At 37.0% G+C, this 15,970-nt stretch overlaps 1 protein-coding gene across 1 annotated transcript in view; it reads right to left on the bottom strand.

The window, feature by feature from the left end:
* Positions 1-14,887, bottom strand: part of LOC306867951 (furin-1-like) — a 104,682-nt gene extending 89,795 nt beyond the window's left edge. The window contains exons 1-2 of the mRNA XM_079413907.1: positions 14,438-14,887; positions 6,540-6,800 (exon numbers count right to left, since the gene is read on the bottom strand). Of these exons, the coding sequence (XP_079270033.1) occupies positions 6,540-6,707 (168 nt within the window). The 5' untranslated portion in view covers positions 6,708-6,800; positions 14,438-14,887. The remainder of the gene's footprint in view (positions 1-6,539; positions 6,801-14,437) is intronic.
* Between the last annotated feature and the right edge of the window lie 1,083 nt (positions 14,888-15,970).

The following is a 15,970-nucleotide window of genomic DNA, read 5'->3' as shown; positions in this document are numbered from 1 at the left end:
CTCTGTAGCCCAGGTCAGGCGCTTCTGCCGCTGTTTCTGGTTCAAAAGTGTCTTGACCTGGGGAATGCGGCACCTGTAGCCCATTTCCTGCACACGCCTGTACACGGTGGCTCTGGATGTTTCTACTCCAGACTCAGTCCACTGCTTCCGCAGGTCCCCCAAGGTCTGGAATCGGTCCTTCTCCACAATCTTCCTCAGGGTCCGGTCACCTCTTCTCGTTGTGCTGCGTTTTCTGCCACACTTTTTCCTTCCCACAGACTTCCCACTGAGGTGCCTTGATACAGCACTCTGGGAACAGCCTATTCGTTCAGAAATTTCTTTCTGTGTCTTACCCTCTTGCTTGAGGGTGTCAATGATGGCCTTCTGGACAGCAGTCAGGTCGGCAGTCTTACCCATGATTGCGGTTTTGAGTAATGAACCAGGCTGGGAGTTTTTAAAAGCCTCAGGAATCTTTTGCAGGTGTTTAGAGTTAATTAGTTGATTCAGATGATTAGGTTAATAGCTCGTTTAGAGAACCTTTTCATGATATGCTAATTTTTTGAGATAGGAATTTTGGGTTTTCATGAGCTGTATGCCAAAATCATCAATATTAAAACAATAAAAGGCTTGAACTACTTCAGTTGTGTTGTAATGAATCTAAAATATATGAAAGTCTAATGTTTATCAGTACATTACAGAAAATAATGAACTTTATCACAATATGCTAATTTTTTGAGAAGGACCTGTATATAGTAGAAAACCCATCAAAGATTTAAGTTATTTAAAAAAATCACGTCATTTTATAGATATTTTGAACTATGGGGGACGCCATTATTCTGATGACGTAAAATGGTTGAGCTACTAGCTACTAGCTACGGTGAGCTACTAGCGCTACCTGTTGCTATTTTTACCACAACATATCTCGAAATAGACAATTCGAAAAAAAAATACTGATACGATGACCCTTTACAAAAATAATGTTTTATCTTTTGATTAAAAGATAGTTAACATTAAATGCCAGCAACATTTTTACAACAGTGCTCTCATTATAACGTTATATAGGCTATATGACAGTAGTAATTAATGTTCTGCATTTCTGTTTTGAGCTGCGCGCTGAAGATGACCAGTAGAATGACGCATTTGATAGCAGTTTTTTTAATCAGTGGGATTTAACTCATTTATCTAATATAGAATACGCTTCGTTATTTATAAAACATTATGTATAATATTATTACACAAAAAAATATTACAACTTACAGGCTATCTGCACAGAATGCCCCGAATGCAGAAGTGAATGTGTCCGCACGGCTCTGAATGAACTCCTTTTGTGGACACGTTCTTCACGCAATGTGTAGAAACACGGCAACCAAACTCTAAAAATTTGTTTTATTATAAAAAAGGCATTTTATTATAATAGTGTTCTCATTATAATGTTATGTATATGACAGTCCCAGTAACAGTTATTAATATTATGCATTGTTGTTTGTACTGCTCGCGCTGCGCGTTGATAATCACTGTACAAACGCTTTACTTCAGCGCGATGCATCTTATGCAAGATAAATAATACACAATATATTATCCGGCTGCCATGTTTTGAATTCACTTATACCGCACCTGATCGAAAAAATCCAGTCTTTAACTCTGCCTGTGTCAGTTTGAGTCTTGTAAAGTTTTAAATCCCTGCCGCCAAGATGCTCACGGATAATCACGGATTATGGAAAGTGAAACTTAACTTAAATCTATAGGGGTGGTTGGATTTATTCACGCACGTTAAAATATTTATTTAAAGCTTCTTTCTTTTCAGATTATTATATATAGCATTATCATAATAGGCTGTATATTAATTTATTGGGAGAAAATCAGTAGTTCTCTGTGACATCAGACATATAGCCAAAATGGCATGATCTAGGGCCCTATGAAATCCGTTTTATTTTTTCCCAAATTCTGTTTTATTTTGTTCTAAATTCTGTTTTTTTTCTGTTTAAATTTCTCTAGATTCTGTTTGTTTTCCGGTTTAATTTTTCTGGACTCCTTTTTAATGGTCAAATTAAATTTTATTTATCAAAAAGCATGTCCAATTAATTAAAATCATAAAACTTATACAATTTAACATTAATTTATTAAAAGTGTAACAAAAATTATATCATGTTTAGAGCCATATGAAATGTTTTATTGTTTTCTTACCTTATGTTTTATTGTTACCAAATTTTGTGTTTTATCATGTCTAATTATTTGAATGCATCCAAACAATTTTTATTTATTCTTATAGTAACTTTATGAAATGTTTTTTCCCCCTCAGAGATTCTGTGTTCTGTATTTAAATTTTACTGGTTTTCAGATGAAGGCATAAAACATTGATTTAATTTATATTTTAATTAATGAAAATTAAACATTAACATTTTTAGCAAATAAAGGGGATTTACTATTAAAATTTTAATATTTTGTGATTATTTCTTAAAAAATTTGTATTATTTTTCAACAGTAGTAGTAGTAGTAGTACGTACATTCTACTAAATAGTAGTAGCCAATTTCTATGTCTTTAAAAAGTTAAACCAAACTTTTATTTTGATGGGTTGCCGTGAATACCGTGAATAGTTCTGTGTGTATATGATATGACGCTAGTTTTACTCAAATGAAATGGTAAAATGCTCGTGAAATGACTCTCAGATCAGTTTTGGAGATATTGTTCATGTATTTATGTCCTCATTGAGACGGCAGACGCTGATATTACCGCACACGCCACGCGCGCTGTGTATGTAACTATTAAACAAAACTGAGCGCCTGCTCCATTCACACAGAGAACATGCAGGATTCATATTTAAATCGACTTTTGTGGCTTAATATTTACAGATACTAGTCCATATCGCGATTTAATTTAAGTGTAATGACCTACTTTTGATTAATTCATCCAAAATATGACAAATTCCGTGACATTCTGCGGTAAACTGTAAATTCCGTTTTTATGACTGGATTCCGCGATTCCGTCCACGTTTTAGCCACCCGATCCGGTCCGTATCCAGCCCAGATGGTCACTGCAGTCACCAGATCCAGTCCGTATCCAGATCAGATGGTGGATCAGCACCCAGAGACGACCTCTACAGCCCTGAACGTCAGCGGAGACCAGGACACCAAGATGAGCGCCAGAGACAGATACAGTGACAGTGAGGACCCCGCCACTTAGGCAGCCATCGGGAAAGACCACTGGAACCAGTTGAGCCCTTACAATCTGACTTTGCTGCAGTTGGAATTGAACTGCTGGTTCGTTTGGCCAGAGGAGAACTGGCCCCTCGACTGAGCCTGGTTTCTCCCAAGGTTTTTTTCTCCATTCTGTCACCGATGGAGTTTTGGTTCCTTGCCGCTGTCGCCTCTGGCTTGCTTAGTTGGAAATGCTTCTGGAAATGAAGGGACACTTCATTTCCAGCGATATCGTCGACCTGATAGCAAAGACACTATTTAAACTGAACTGAGCTGAATGATGACGTCACTGAATTCAATAATGAAATGCCTTTAACTGAAAATCTTTTTTTTAATCTTTTCATTTTACATTATTGACACACTATGTTCCTTTTTTGTTATTGTGCAGTTGCTTTGACACAATTGACATTGTTAAAAGTGCTATATAAATAAAGGTGACTTGACTTGATACTGTCAATACATTATCTGTCATCAGTCACCATTTACACTGAAAGTAATAAAATCAGAATCGTTCTTACCAAAGTTTCAGTGATGCCCTAGTTATTGTTTGCTACTAATGTTTTAATCAGGTTACTTGTCCGATCAGGCAAGTAAAATTCTCTTTCACTTGCCCCATCACAAAATCCACTTGTCCCGGACCAGTGTTAATGTCGAGCCCTGTGTCAAGTAAATTTTACTAGCATAGTGCTTTTCACAATGCACACCATTTCAAAGCAGCTTTACAGAAATTAAAAAAATAGATGAAATTACATTTGTTAAAGCTACAAAGACGTATTTGGACAGTAAACAAGAAAATATTAAAATATTAAAACAAGACAATTATTTTAACGAAATATGAAGATAAAAATAGAGCACAAACACAGCTTTTTATTTCATTAAAACAATCAAGGTTTCAAGCAAATTAATATATAAACTGTTCAAATTGAAGACAAAGAGTCGTGTTCCACTATTATTTGACAATGAGAACATGCCTATATGAACTATACCTGTGGTACTCTGCTAGGAGCTAGATCTGGGGTACTCAGCATCCTGAAGTTTAATGTATTTTATTGTAATTTCAAAATCAAAAGTAGGCAGTACTGCACATATTAGGAAGTCCGATTTGAAATTAAATACATGCACAGTAGCAAATGCTGCTCGATCTCGATTAGCATTAGACTATAACTATACTTTATTATTATGAAAATTAAATACCAGCGGTATCTTGAAGAATACAGATAAACCATATATTGTCATGTTGTGTGTTTACTGTCTTCATGTTTGATAAGTTAAAGCGTTTCTATTTTCTGTTTATTAAATCACAGTGCTAGTTTGATGCCTTTGCCCATATTTGGGATTTCCTTGAAAATCATGAGTTGTATTACTTCTGTGAGGCAAATGGACATTACATGTGTTTAGTGTTCAGTGACGCATACCCATTCCTATTTTGGACAAAAATTATACTTCTCTCAAGAAATTTGTGAACTGTATTTACTCAAGAATGTTCTGAGTTTGACACTCTGTTCGAGTATGAATGCATCTTTTTTGCATTAATATAGTAAAACAAACTTTTAATCCACTTTTTTGTTCCAGATTAATTTTTTTTCAAGTTCAGTATTATTTTAAATAGGACAAGAACAAGCTAGACTTAGAGAAGTAATAAACGGCATTTCTAAATCAGTAAAAGGCAAGTTTTTTTTCACTTTTTTTTTTTCAAATCAGACCAGCTCAATATAATGGCCAAAGACAAAAATACAATAATTAAAAAATAACACATTTTTATAGTGATTATATTATGTAGCCTTTTAGTCCACACTTTTTTGAAGCGGTGTGCCTAAAAAATTTGCCACATTTCCACACATTCATTTTGACTTGCCTGCCTTGCACTGTTGGCTACATTTTCCCTCCTGTCACCCTCACACACAATCATTAAATGGACTTCTGTAACATTCTTCCAATGGAAACTTTTACATATACTGGTTTCAGTTAGTCAGTACCTTTCCCACTGATCTGACACCAGTTATTTCTACTTTTCATGTGACTTATGCCATTTAAGGACAATATCATGACTTTGGATCAGAGGAATAATTGAGGTTTCACCAGAATATGTTAATGTGTTTGGTTGACTTCTCACACTGCATAAACAAAGTGATTGAATTATCTAATGCTGCTCCCCTCCAGCTTATTATGTCCTTAGTAATGGATGTCTGTAAATGATGCGTGCATCAGAATCGCTGGTTTCTATCAGGCGAAAATGAGTGACTTCATTTGTTCAGGTCTGTCAGTTTACATTACAAATGAGACACTTGACTGAGGATAGGTAGATAGATAGATAGATTTTACAAAAAATAAATTATGATTTTTAACAAATAAAAAATGCATAGTAAAAACTAAAATCAAGTGATCATTTTGTGGTGGAGCCAGCTAAAATGTTGGCAGGGCAAGTAAATCAGAATTACTGGACCAACTGAGCCAAGACAAAATAAAAATCTTAAGCTGATATGATCTGGATTTAAAGCAGGTTAAAAGCGTCTAGTGTTTACAGTTTGATTTACAGTAGGGTAAATGTGAGAGGTGAGGAGTGAAGAGAGGAGGAGAAGAAAGGAGAGAAGAGGAGAACTTAAATTTTCCTGTCCTCCCACACACGTGCTATTCACAGACTCCTCACAGTGAGCTCAGAGGGCATTGCACTCGCAGGGATTAATTCACATACAATGTTTCAGCTGTCAGATACATTCCAGCTTTTCGTCTCCCAGCTAAGCGTTTAATGCCATAACAACAGAAGAGGGAACATCTGGCAAGACAAACGAGACAATGCGAGCTGCAGGGAAAAAAGAATACAACATAAGCCGAAATTAATTTCCCCAATCACAGCTGACGCATCTCCATCTTAATGAATTGAACAGTGACAGACGCTGGGGAAAGGCGACTTGACAAGCATCTATAAGGACTTCTCGTAGGGGCCTTAGCGATTGTGCGAGTATGTGTGTGGGGGTGGTGATGGCGCAGTGGATAAGACACATGCCTTTGGTGTGAGAGACCCGGGTTCGAATCCACTGTGAGACACCAATGTGTCCCTGAGCAAGACACTTAACCCCTAGTTGCTCCAGAGGCGTGCAACCTCTTGACATATATAGCAATTGTAAGTCGCTTTGGATAAAAGCGTCAGCTAAATGAATAAATGTAAATGTAAATGTGGGTGGGTGAGTGTTTGTGCAAATCTGTCTTCCTCTTGTGTAAAGCAACAGAGCTTGTCAGCGAGAAGGTGATTGATATACTAGAACGTCACTACAAGCCTCATGCAGCATTATGTCCACATACACAAACGTAGCAATTCTCACAAAATACAAAGGATAAATCTTTGATAAAGCACTGATACCACTCACCTGCCCATGACTGACAAAACCATGTTTGTGTGCAATCCTCTCAGCCTCCTCAGCTCCCCCTTCAATGTGGACGGCCCACGTGTTGGTGTAGATGCCTTGGCCTGTAATCAAGCCAAGGAGGACCAGGTACGCCCCCAGAAACGGCAGCAGGGTCCAGCGGCCCTCCATGAACAGGAGTGCTTCGTCTCCAAGCCTTCTGGTGATGAAGTTTGTTTTCTAATGCATCTGTGGGCTGCACTGTGAATTCAGCACTGTAATGACCTGGAGAAGATAAGACAGAGTGTCAGGAAAGAAATACTAGCGCACCAAGAGGCTCATCGTTTTCTATAAAGCTCAGGTTATCTAAACATAACTGTTCTGTCAGAAAACATTCTCAGAGGGACCGTGGCGAGTCATAAATTTTCATAAAGGTGTCTTGAGTTCTATTGATAGTGTTACACCAAGGGAAACTGGGATACAAACAACGCTTTGTAGGACAAGGAGAAGGCTGTGTGTTTCACTTGTACCCACTTGCTATCTGTTTGTATCTAGAGCAAGTCCACAAAGAGGACATAAAATCTATCTCCTGCTGATGTTGCTTGTCTTAAAGGAATAGTTCAAATCCTGTCATCATTTATTCACACCACGTGTTGTTCAAACCTGTAAACCTTTCTTTCTTCTGTGAAACTAAAATTTGCAGACAGTTTCCCTTGCCCTTTCATGTAATTACTAGAGAAAATTAAGCTTTCATATATCAAAAGGGCATAAAAGCACTATGAAAGTACTATAAAAGTGGTGTAATCTGTTTCACAAATCTTTTGAAGCCAAATAATAGCAGTGTGTGAGATACAGATGGACATTTAAATAATTTCTCACTGAAAACTTAAAGGGATAGTTCACCTAAAACTGAAAAAAAAAAAATATAATTCCAAACTTGTATAAATATATATATATATATATATATATATATATATATATATATATTTTTTTTTTTTTTTTTTTTTTTTTTCCAAATGCAGGTCTCCTTTGCTCCCCAAAAGTGCATTTATTTGATTAAAAATGCCAAAAAATAAAGAAATATTGTGATTTTTATAATTGATAACTGTATAACAAATAACTGTTTTCTATTTTAATAGTTCTATTTGAATGTATTTTAAAGTATAATTCTTACATTTTGTGATAGCAAAACTGTATTTTCAGCATCATTATTCAAGTTTTCAGTGTCACGTGATCCTTCAGAAATCATTCTAATATTTTAATTTGCTGCTCAATAAATGTTAAAAACAGTTGTGCTGCTTAATATTTTTTTGAAAATAGTGATACCTTTACCAGGATTCTTTGAAATAGAGTGTAAGGCTGTGGGAAACACTGTCACAGCATCCAAAAATCTAATTAGAACCAGCTGAATTTTTTTGCAATTTTGTACCATACCTGATCGAGAAAATCCAGCCTTTCACTTTCACTCTGCCTGTGTCAATTGGAGTCTTGTTAAAGATTTAAATTCCTGCCGCCAAGATGCTCCTGTCGGTCACGAATCATAGAATGTGAAACTTAAATCTGTTACGGGGGTGGTTGGATTTATTCACACTAGGGGTGGGCGATATGAGCTAAAATTCATATCACAATATTTTCCACTGTCCAGACGATACCGATATTATATCGCAATATGAGAAAAAAAAATTATAATCACATTTAGTAGACCTTAGTTAAATTACAGGCAAAATATGTATTTTAGCCTTATATAACTACAACCCGAATTCCAGAAATGTTGGGACATTTTTTAAATTTGAATAAAATAAAACTAAAAGACTTTCAAATCACATGAACCAATATTTTATTCACAATAGAACAAAGAGAACATAAATGTTTAAACGGAAAAATTTTACCCACTAAATGAGCTCATTTCAAATTTGATACCTGCTACAGGTCTCAAAAAAGTTGGCATGGGGGAAACAAAGGGCTGAAAAATCAAGAAATATTTGAAAAGATTCAGCTGGGAGAAAATCTAGCAATTAATTAAGTTAACTGACATCAAGTCTGTAGCATGATTAGCTATAAAATGGATGTCTTAGAGAGGCAGAGTCTCTCAGAAGTAAAGAAGGGCAGAGGCTCTCCAATCTGTGAAAGATTGTATAAGATTGTATAATACTTTAAAAACAACATTCCTCAACGTCAAATTGCAAAGGCTTTACAAATCTCATCATCTACAGTGCATAACATCATCAAAAGATTCAGAGAAACTGGAGAAATCTCTATGTATAAGGGACAAGGCCGAAGACCTTTGTTGGATGCCCGTAGTCTTCGGGCCCTCAGACGACACTGCATCACTAATCGGCATGATTCTGTCATTGACAGTACTAAATGGGCCCATGACATCTGCAGATGCCAACTAAAGCTCTACCATGCAAAAAGGAAGCCATATGTGAACATGGTCCAGAAGCGCCGTCGTGTCCTGTGGGCCAAGGCTCATTTAAAATGGACTGTTTCAAAGTGGAAAAGTGTTCTATGGTCAGACGAGTCCAAATTTGACATTCTTGTTGGAAATCATGGACGCCGTGTCCTCCAGGCTAAAGAGGAGGGAGACCTTCCAGCGTGTTATCAGCGAATCAAATTTGAAATGAGCTCATTTTGTGCATAAAATTGTAAAATTGATTACCGCTGTAAATAAAGCTGCTCTGTGCTTATGAACACAGAGGTAAGAGAAAAAGAAAATGCCATCTAAACTTTTCTGAAGACAGTTCCCTTCAGAGATTCATTCATATTAACCCACTGCCCCCAATTCAATATTTAGATTTTTCTTCCTATTTTTCGAGCATTGTGAACAGTGATCTTGTGCTGCCTGCTACAGTATTTTCTCTCTTTGTGTCCGTCTTCAGCATCTCTGTCATGTGTTATCGGCCATTTACAGACTTAGTAATATTTCCACACAATTTACATTTTGGAAATTTATTATAATACAGTTTGTGTGCAGTTCCGGAATAGATATCAGCCAAAATAAATTTAAAAGCCGATCGTGTGTTTGGAGCAAAAATCATTCAGTTCTGATTTATGTCTGCTCAAGCGGGGCATCTCTCTCTCTGATGACGCAGTAATGACCGCAGGGGAAAAAAAATCTTTGTCTGTCCATCCAATGAAACCCATGAATATGTAATGGTATCCACGGTATAGTAAAATCCATATCATGGCACAACATAATAACTGTAGTCACGTTAATACCGGTGTAGCGCCCAGCCCTAATTCACGCACGTTAAAAATATTTATTAAAAGCTTCTTTCTTTCACATTCTTATTTACAGCATCATCATCAAGGCTGTATATTACCTTATTGGGAGAAAACTGGTAGTTCTATGTGAAATCAGACATTGAGCACCCCTATATAGCCAAAATGGCATGATCCTCGTTTCATAACACCTCTGCGAATATTCAGCTGTGAGATTGGTAGTCCAATCAGGCTTATCCTAACAAAGTATCGAATCTTCGACTATTCGTGGTCACCCTTAAATCATACTGTTACTTTTGATCAAACTAATGTATCATTGCTGGACAAAAGTACCAATTTCTTTAAGAAAACTACTATAGTGACCTCAAACTGTGTGTGTGAGTGTACACTTACTTTTATAATGCCCTTTTATAATGAATCCTGTTTCTACCAGAAGAACAATTTGGGAACAACAGTTATGGTCAGGGAAAGACAGAAGGTGTTTTGTACAAAGTTTGACTCCATATACATTGTGATGATGACCATGTGGCTTGAGCATTGCACCATCCATCAGAGAAGCTCTCCGACACGGCAAGAGGGAGTCCCATGAGAGTTGAGCAGCTCCTTAGAGACAGCTCAGTTCTTGCTGACTGTGTAAATAAGCTCAAAGCTTGGCTCAGGGCTTGGTATATAACCCCCGACGCCCTCTACAACAAAACCGAGCATGAACAATAAAGCCTGGTGTGTGCATTCGAAGACAGCAAGCGTGCAAATTCATAGTATTTCCTTCAAAAGCGAAGCCGTGATGCACGAGGTCTAGGAATAGTGTTCAAATTATAGCGCCAACCTGCACAACGTCTTTTAAAACAAGGTTTAAAAACAACAGAATGCCATTAGCAAAACTATTCCATGGAGTATGATGGCTACAATGCAGAGTTTAGCATTTAAATAGCAGCTCCTGGTAGGAAGAAGTGAGTATCTTGGTAAAAGGCCTGCTGAAAAACAAACAAATCGTCACGTCTAAAATCTGCATTACAGAGCTCATTAAGGGCTGGCACAGAGCAGTGAGCTGGAGGAAAGAGAAGTATGTCACACCTCCGCAAGCACAGAAAATGAGAGAGAGAGTGAGGAAGAGAGAAAGAGAGATACTGTACCCATACGTTTCACTGTAACCGCAAAAGCAACACCTGTCATATCTAGGGATGCACGATATATTGGCCACCATATCGTTATCAGCCGATAAAAGTAAATTTTTCTGTTATCGTTATCGAACCGATCAGAAAATGTGGCTGATATATTAAAGCCGATAAATAATGCATTATCTCCTGCAGAGGCACTTCAGATGCGCACTGTTCGCCATGATGGTTTTTAATTGCCTGAAATATTATTGGAATCACTTCGAACAGGAAAGTACAGTGAAGTGCAACATGTGCAGGGCAAGCCTGTCATATTATAATGAGAACATTACTGTTAAATAATTAAATTAAATAAAAACATAAGTATCTTTGTGCGCCTGTGTTTTAGCACGTTGTTACGGGAAGGGCACAGTTAAGTTTGTTTGTGCATTTGCAGCCTTTTGTGCAATTGTAGGTTGTAATATTGTGTTTATTTTATGCATATATATCTGATTTATCTCATAGGCCTATAGAATTAATTAGCTTAAGCTAATAGAGCATTATAACAGCGCTTCAGTGATCATCTTTAGCTCAGTGCATGCAGCTCAAACAACAGCGCACAACATTAATAACGATATGATTGGGACTATTATATATATAATATTATAATGAGAACATACTATTATAAAACGTTGTGAATTCTTTGGTTTAATTTGTCGTGTTTCAGCACGTTGTTGTGGGAAGAGCGCATCCACAACAGAAGTTTCTGGTTCACACATTCTGGTTCACGTAACTTAGTTCGAGTTCACTTGTGCATTTGCGTCTTTTTGTACATACAAGTTGTAATATTATGTTTAGTTTGTTGTATAAATAGCTGATTAATCTCATATATTTCCTTGAGTTAAAAAAGCTGCCAGCAAAGCACTTCAGTTTACCAGCTTTCAGTTTTAATTCAGCTTTCAGTTTCAGCGCATGCAGCTCAAACAACAATGCACAACATTAATAACAATGATTGGGACTATCATATATATAATATTATCATGAGAACACTATTATAATAAAACTTTGTGAATTCTTTGGTTTAATTTGTCGTGCTACAGCGCGTTGTTGCGGGAAGAACCAAGAGCACGTCACATCTTATTAGCGCGTAACTTAGTTCAAGATCACTTCGCATTTGCGTCTTTTTGTGCATATACAGTATAAGTTATAATATTATGTTTATATTCTATAAATAATAAGCGCTTCAGTTTACCATGTTCATTCAGCTCTTCAGCGCACACAGCTAAAACTGCTTGCTGCTATTTGAAACAGTGGTATTAATTTAACATACTTCTTTTTCAAAATCATTAATATATTAATAATAATAACCACCACTTTTATTTTTATCTTATTATTTTCATTATGGTTTAACGAAAATAATTTAATTGTCGGTACGGAGGCTATTCTGTTTAATTAATACATGGCACATAATTTTTTTTACATGTAACGTTAAGTAAGGTTGTAAGGCTGCTATTTGTTTGATTTATGTTGAAGTGTTTAATGGCTTTTAATGTTGAGACTTTTTTGTAAAAAGGGCTCAAAAATTAAATAAAAATTTGGATTTAGATTTATCGGCCAACATATCGGTTATCGGCTTTCATTTATAAAGAATTATTGGTATCGGCCAAAATTTTCATATCAGTGCATCCCTAGTCATATCTAAACCTAATCGATAGTTTAAACCAATTAATAGATTTCATTAAGCCCATTTTAAGAAGATAAAGAGTCAATTAGCAGCTAAAATAAGATTATGAGACAGGTAATGGAAAAGTGGTCAGCTCTCAGAAAATTATTTTCCGCCTCTTAGCCATTTTCTGCATTGCCAAATAACTGCCATTGAGGTTAACCGTCCCCCATATTCAATCTTCGCTTGTCTCGACAAGACTAATTTAATAATGCAGCCACTTGTGAAAGCTTCTTCTAATGGATAAACGTAGGAGGTAATGAAGGATTCGCCTTTAGAACGCAGCACATGTAAGATGTGACAGAAAGGCTGTTGATTTCAAGTCAACTGCTGTTCTGACATACGAACAGGGCTTGTGGCTTGTCTTTTCTTCTCTTTATTAGATCTCACAAGGTCTTTGTGCTATTTTGTGCATTGGAAACAAGGCAGAAGACCACACTTTTTTCTGGGAATTCTGGTAATTGCGTTGCAAACGCAACATTGACCAAAAACGATGAAAATAATTGGTTATTAACAGCTTTCCTACAACTGAAAAATTACAGAGCGCATTTCTAGTAAATCACAAATTCCCAATGCTTCAGGAACAGGTCACAAAGCCAAAATGACATTCAAATTAATGTGAAGTCAGTCACGTAGAACTTCAGGATCTTTTTGGAGGTTGGACATCAATCTCCATTCAACACTTCAAATGATTTATTTTTCATATTTAATTACTCTGAGCACCCGTTAAGGCCTGAATCAAATGGAAAGATTATCTAGCTGTCTCTGAGGATCTGACAGATTCCACTCTTGCGAGAGGCGCCATCCCGGGCGATGCTACTGTATGCTGGCTAGGAGGGCCAAATTTTTATAGCATGCTCTCTGGGGAAAAAAGAACAGTAATTACTATGCCTTAATAAGTCCTCATCAAACACAACTACAACTACTAAAGCTTTAATGATCCATGATGGCTCTGTGAGGGCAGGAACCGAAGTGCTTAGTCACTCATTAGACAGGGAGAGAGACAGCACACATCTACCTCTTTTTTCCTCTCTCTCTTGTCAAAATCAGAACAGAAGATGACCACACTGCCTGTTCAAAAAAGCCCTTTGGGTGAACTAGGTTTCACAAGCAAACCTGCCAAAAGAATGAATGTTTCAAGACAAGTCAAAATACATTTATAATATTTATGTAATACAAATATAATGATTGATATTATTTAAGGACCATCACAGTCATCATATGAACTACGTGAGACAAAGAGTATAGCAATAGTGTCTTTATGCTCGCTTTGAGTATATTTACTGCACTAAACAGTATGAATTTTTATTTGGTTCACGCGGAGCTCACGTGCAGAATCATTCAATTACGCTGAAAACTATGGGCGTGCAATATGATAATAAATCTTTCGGAGGATTTGGAGTCAGTTTAGAAAATTGAAAATATTATTACGTGCTTTTTTTCTTTCTTGGAAAACAACAAAAGGAGGATGGAATACATGGAGCAATGAAAGTGACTGTCTTTCTGACGAACATTTCCATTTATGTGTCACTGTATAAATAAAGCCATAAAACAACATTAGTAGGTTGAACGAATCATTATCCCTTTTTGTCATATTTTTGATAGTACAAAATAATACACCAATTAGGTTTCCTCAAACCAATGTGTGTAAAAGAAAAAAACTAAACGGTCACTTTTGGTCCTTTGTAAAAATGAGCGAAAACACAAATATGCTGTACAAGTAAAAAAAACTGCGAGCAAATTATATTAAACTGCTCTTAGAAGTTTGACTAAACGTTAAAGCTTAATATGACAGGAATAAATTTAATAAATAAAAACCTTTTCTTTAACTTCGCCTCAGTTTTCCGTTCTAATGAAATTAAACAACTGTAATTTAACGTTACCTCAGAAATGATACCGCTGACCCCTCCTCAAACACGAACCGAGCTGTCATTGCGCTTCACACAGCCTCGGAATCCGGTAACGGGCTCACATTTCAGACTACAGCTCCAAAATAGACCCCTCTCACCGGTCACGACAGAAATGTAACGTACATCCACTGAGAAACCGTTACGGAGTATTTGCGTCGTTCCGCGAGACCCCCGCGAACTCAACTCGGCATCACGCGGCGAGAGCGCGCAGATCTATGAAACTTTCAACAGCGCGCGCGTCTTCCTGTAGTCCTTTGTCTTTAATTATTTATTAATCTTGTGTCTGCCAGTTTACATGCTACACTTAATATCTAAATGTTTGCAAACAAAACCTCTGTGGTGTCACGTGCCATCGGTAGCGTCTTCTTTATTGTTCTACACACATAACGGGCTCCGTAATACATCCGTACACAAATCCCCAGTAATCACAAATGGCCTACAATTCCCAGGAAGTACGTCATGGCGCGAGCCTGTTTGGAGTCTGGCTCCATCTGCAGGATTCAGACACACTGTTCCTAATTAAAATTGGACCCTCTTTCAAATACAGTACCAGTAGTAAAATCATATATTTAATGTTATTTTAACGTTCTTAAAGAAACAGTTCATCCAGAAATGAATATTCTGACCAATGTTGCATGTTCATGTATGTTCGGGGGAAGTCATGGCCTAATGGTTAGAGAGTCGGACTCGTAATCGAAAGGTTGCGGGTTCGAGTTCCCGGCCGGCAGGGATTGTAGGTGGGGGGAGTGAATGTACAGCGCTCTCTCCACCCTCAATACCATGACTGAGGTGCCCTTGAGCAAGGCACCGAACCCCCAATTGCTCCCCGGGCGCCGCAGCATGGCTGCCCACTGCTCCGGGTGTGTGTGTGTGTGTGTGTGTGTGTGTGTGTGTGTGTTTGTGTGTGTGTGCATTTGTTCACTACTCACTGCTGTGTGTGTGCACTTGGATGGGTTAAACGCAGAGCACCAATTTCGAGTATGGGTCACCATACTTGACAATATGTCACGACTTTACTTCATTTTCAATGCATATGCACAATGAAAGTGACTGGTGACAAATAAATAAATGATAACAGAATTTGTATTGCTGTGAATGCATCAGATTACAGTTGGATCCTTCTCAGTGTGGAGGGCCGAATGTAATCAGCATAATGTTTGCTTTGAAAGACATATATTAGATTTACAGTTTTGTCAATATTTTTTACACGAACGAAAACAGAATTTCCTTCAAGGATTGATCCTCACTGAACCAAGCTCCTGCTAAGCTGATTTTTATTTTATTGCCAAAGTAGCACAGGCTCAAGTCTTAAGCCTGCAGCTTCCTCAAATAATAAAAAAATCTATGTTTTATTTACATCGTACTTTCATTCTTGTTTAGGACTGAAAGGATGGATTTAAGATGGATGAATTAAACCATAAACTATTTATACTCCATGCTGGGATTTGTTTTATTGCTTTTCATTTATGCTAACTTTAACAGAAATAGTATCTGTATTACAATAAT

The sequence above is a fragment of the Barbus barbus genome (genome assembly GCF_936440315.1).
Source record: "Barbus barbus genome assembly, chromosome: 50".
Lineage (NCBI taxonomy): Eukaryota > Metazoa > Chordata > Actinopteri > Cypriniformes > Cyprinidae > Barbus > Barbus barbus.
Note: the sequence above shows the minus strand (reverse complement) of the source record. Positions and strands in the feature narration are given on the sequence as shown.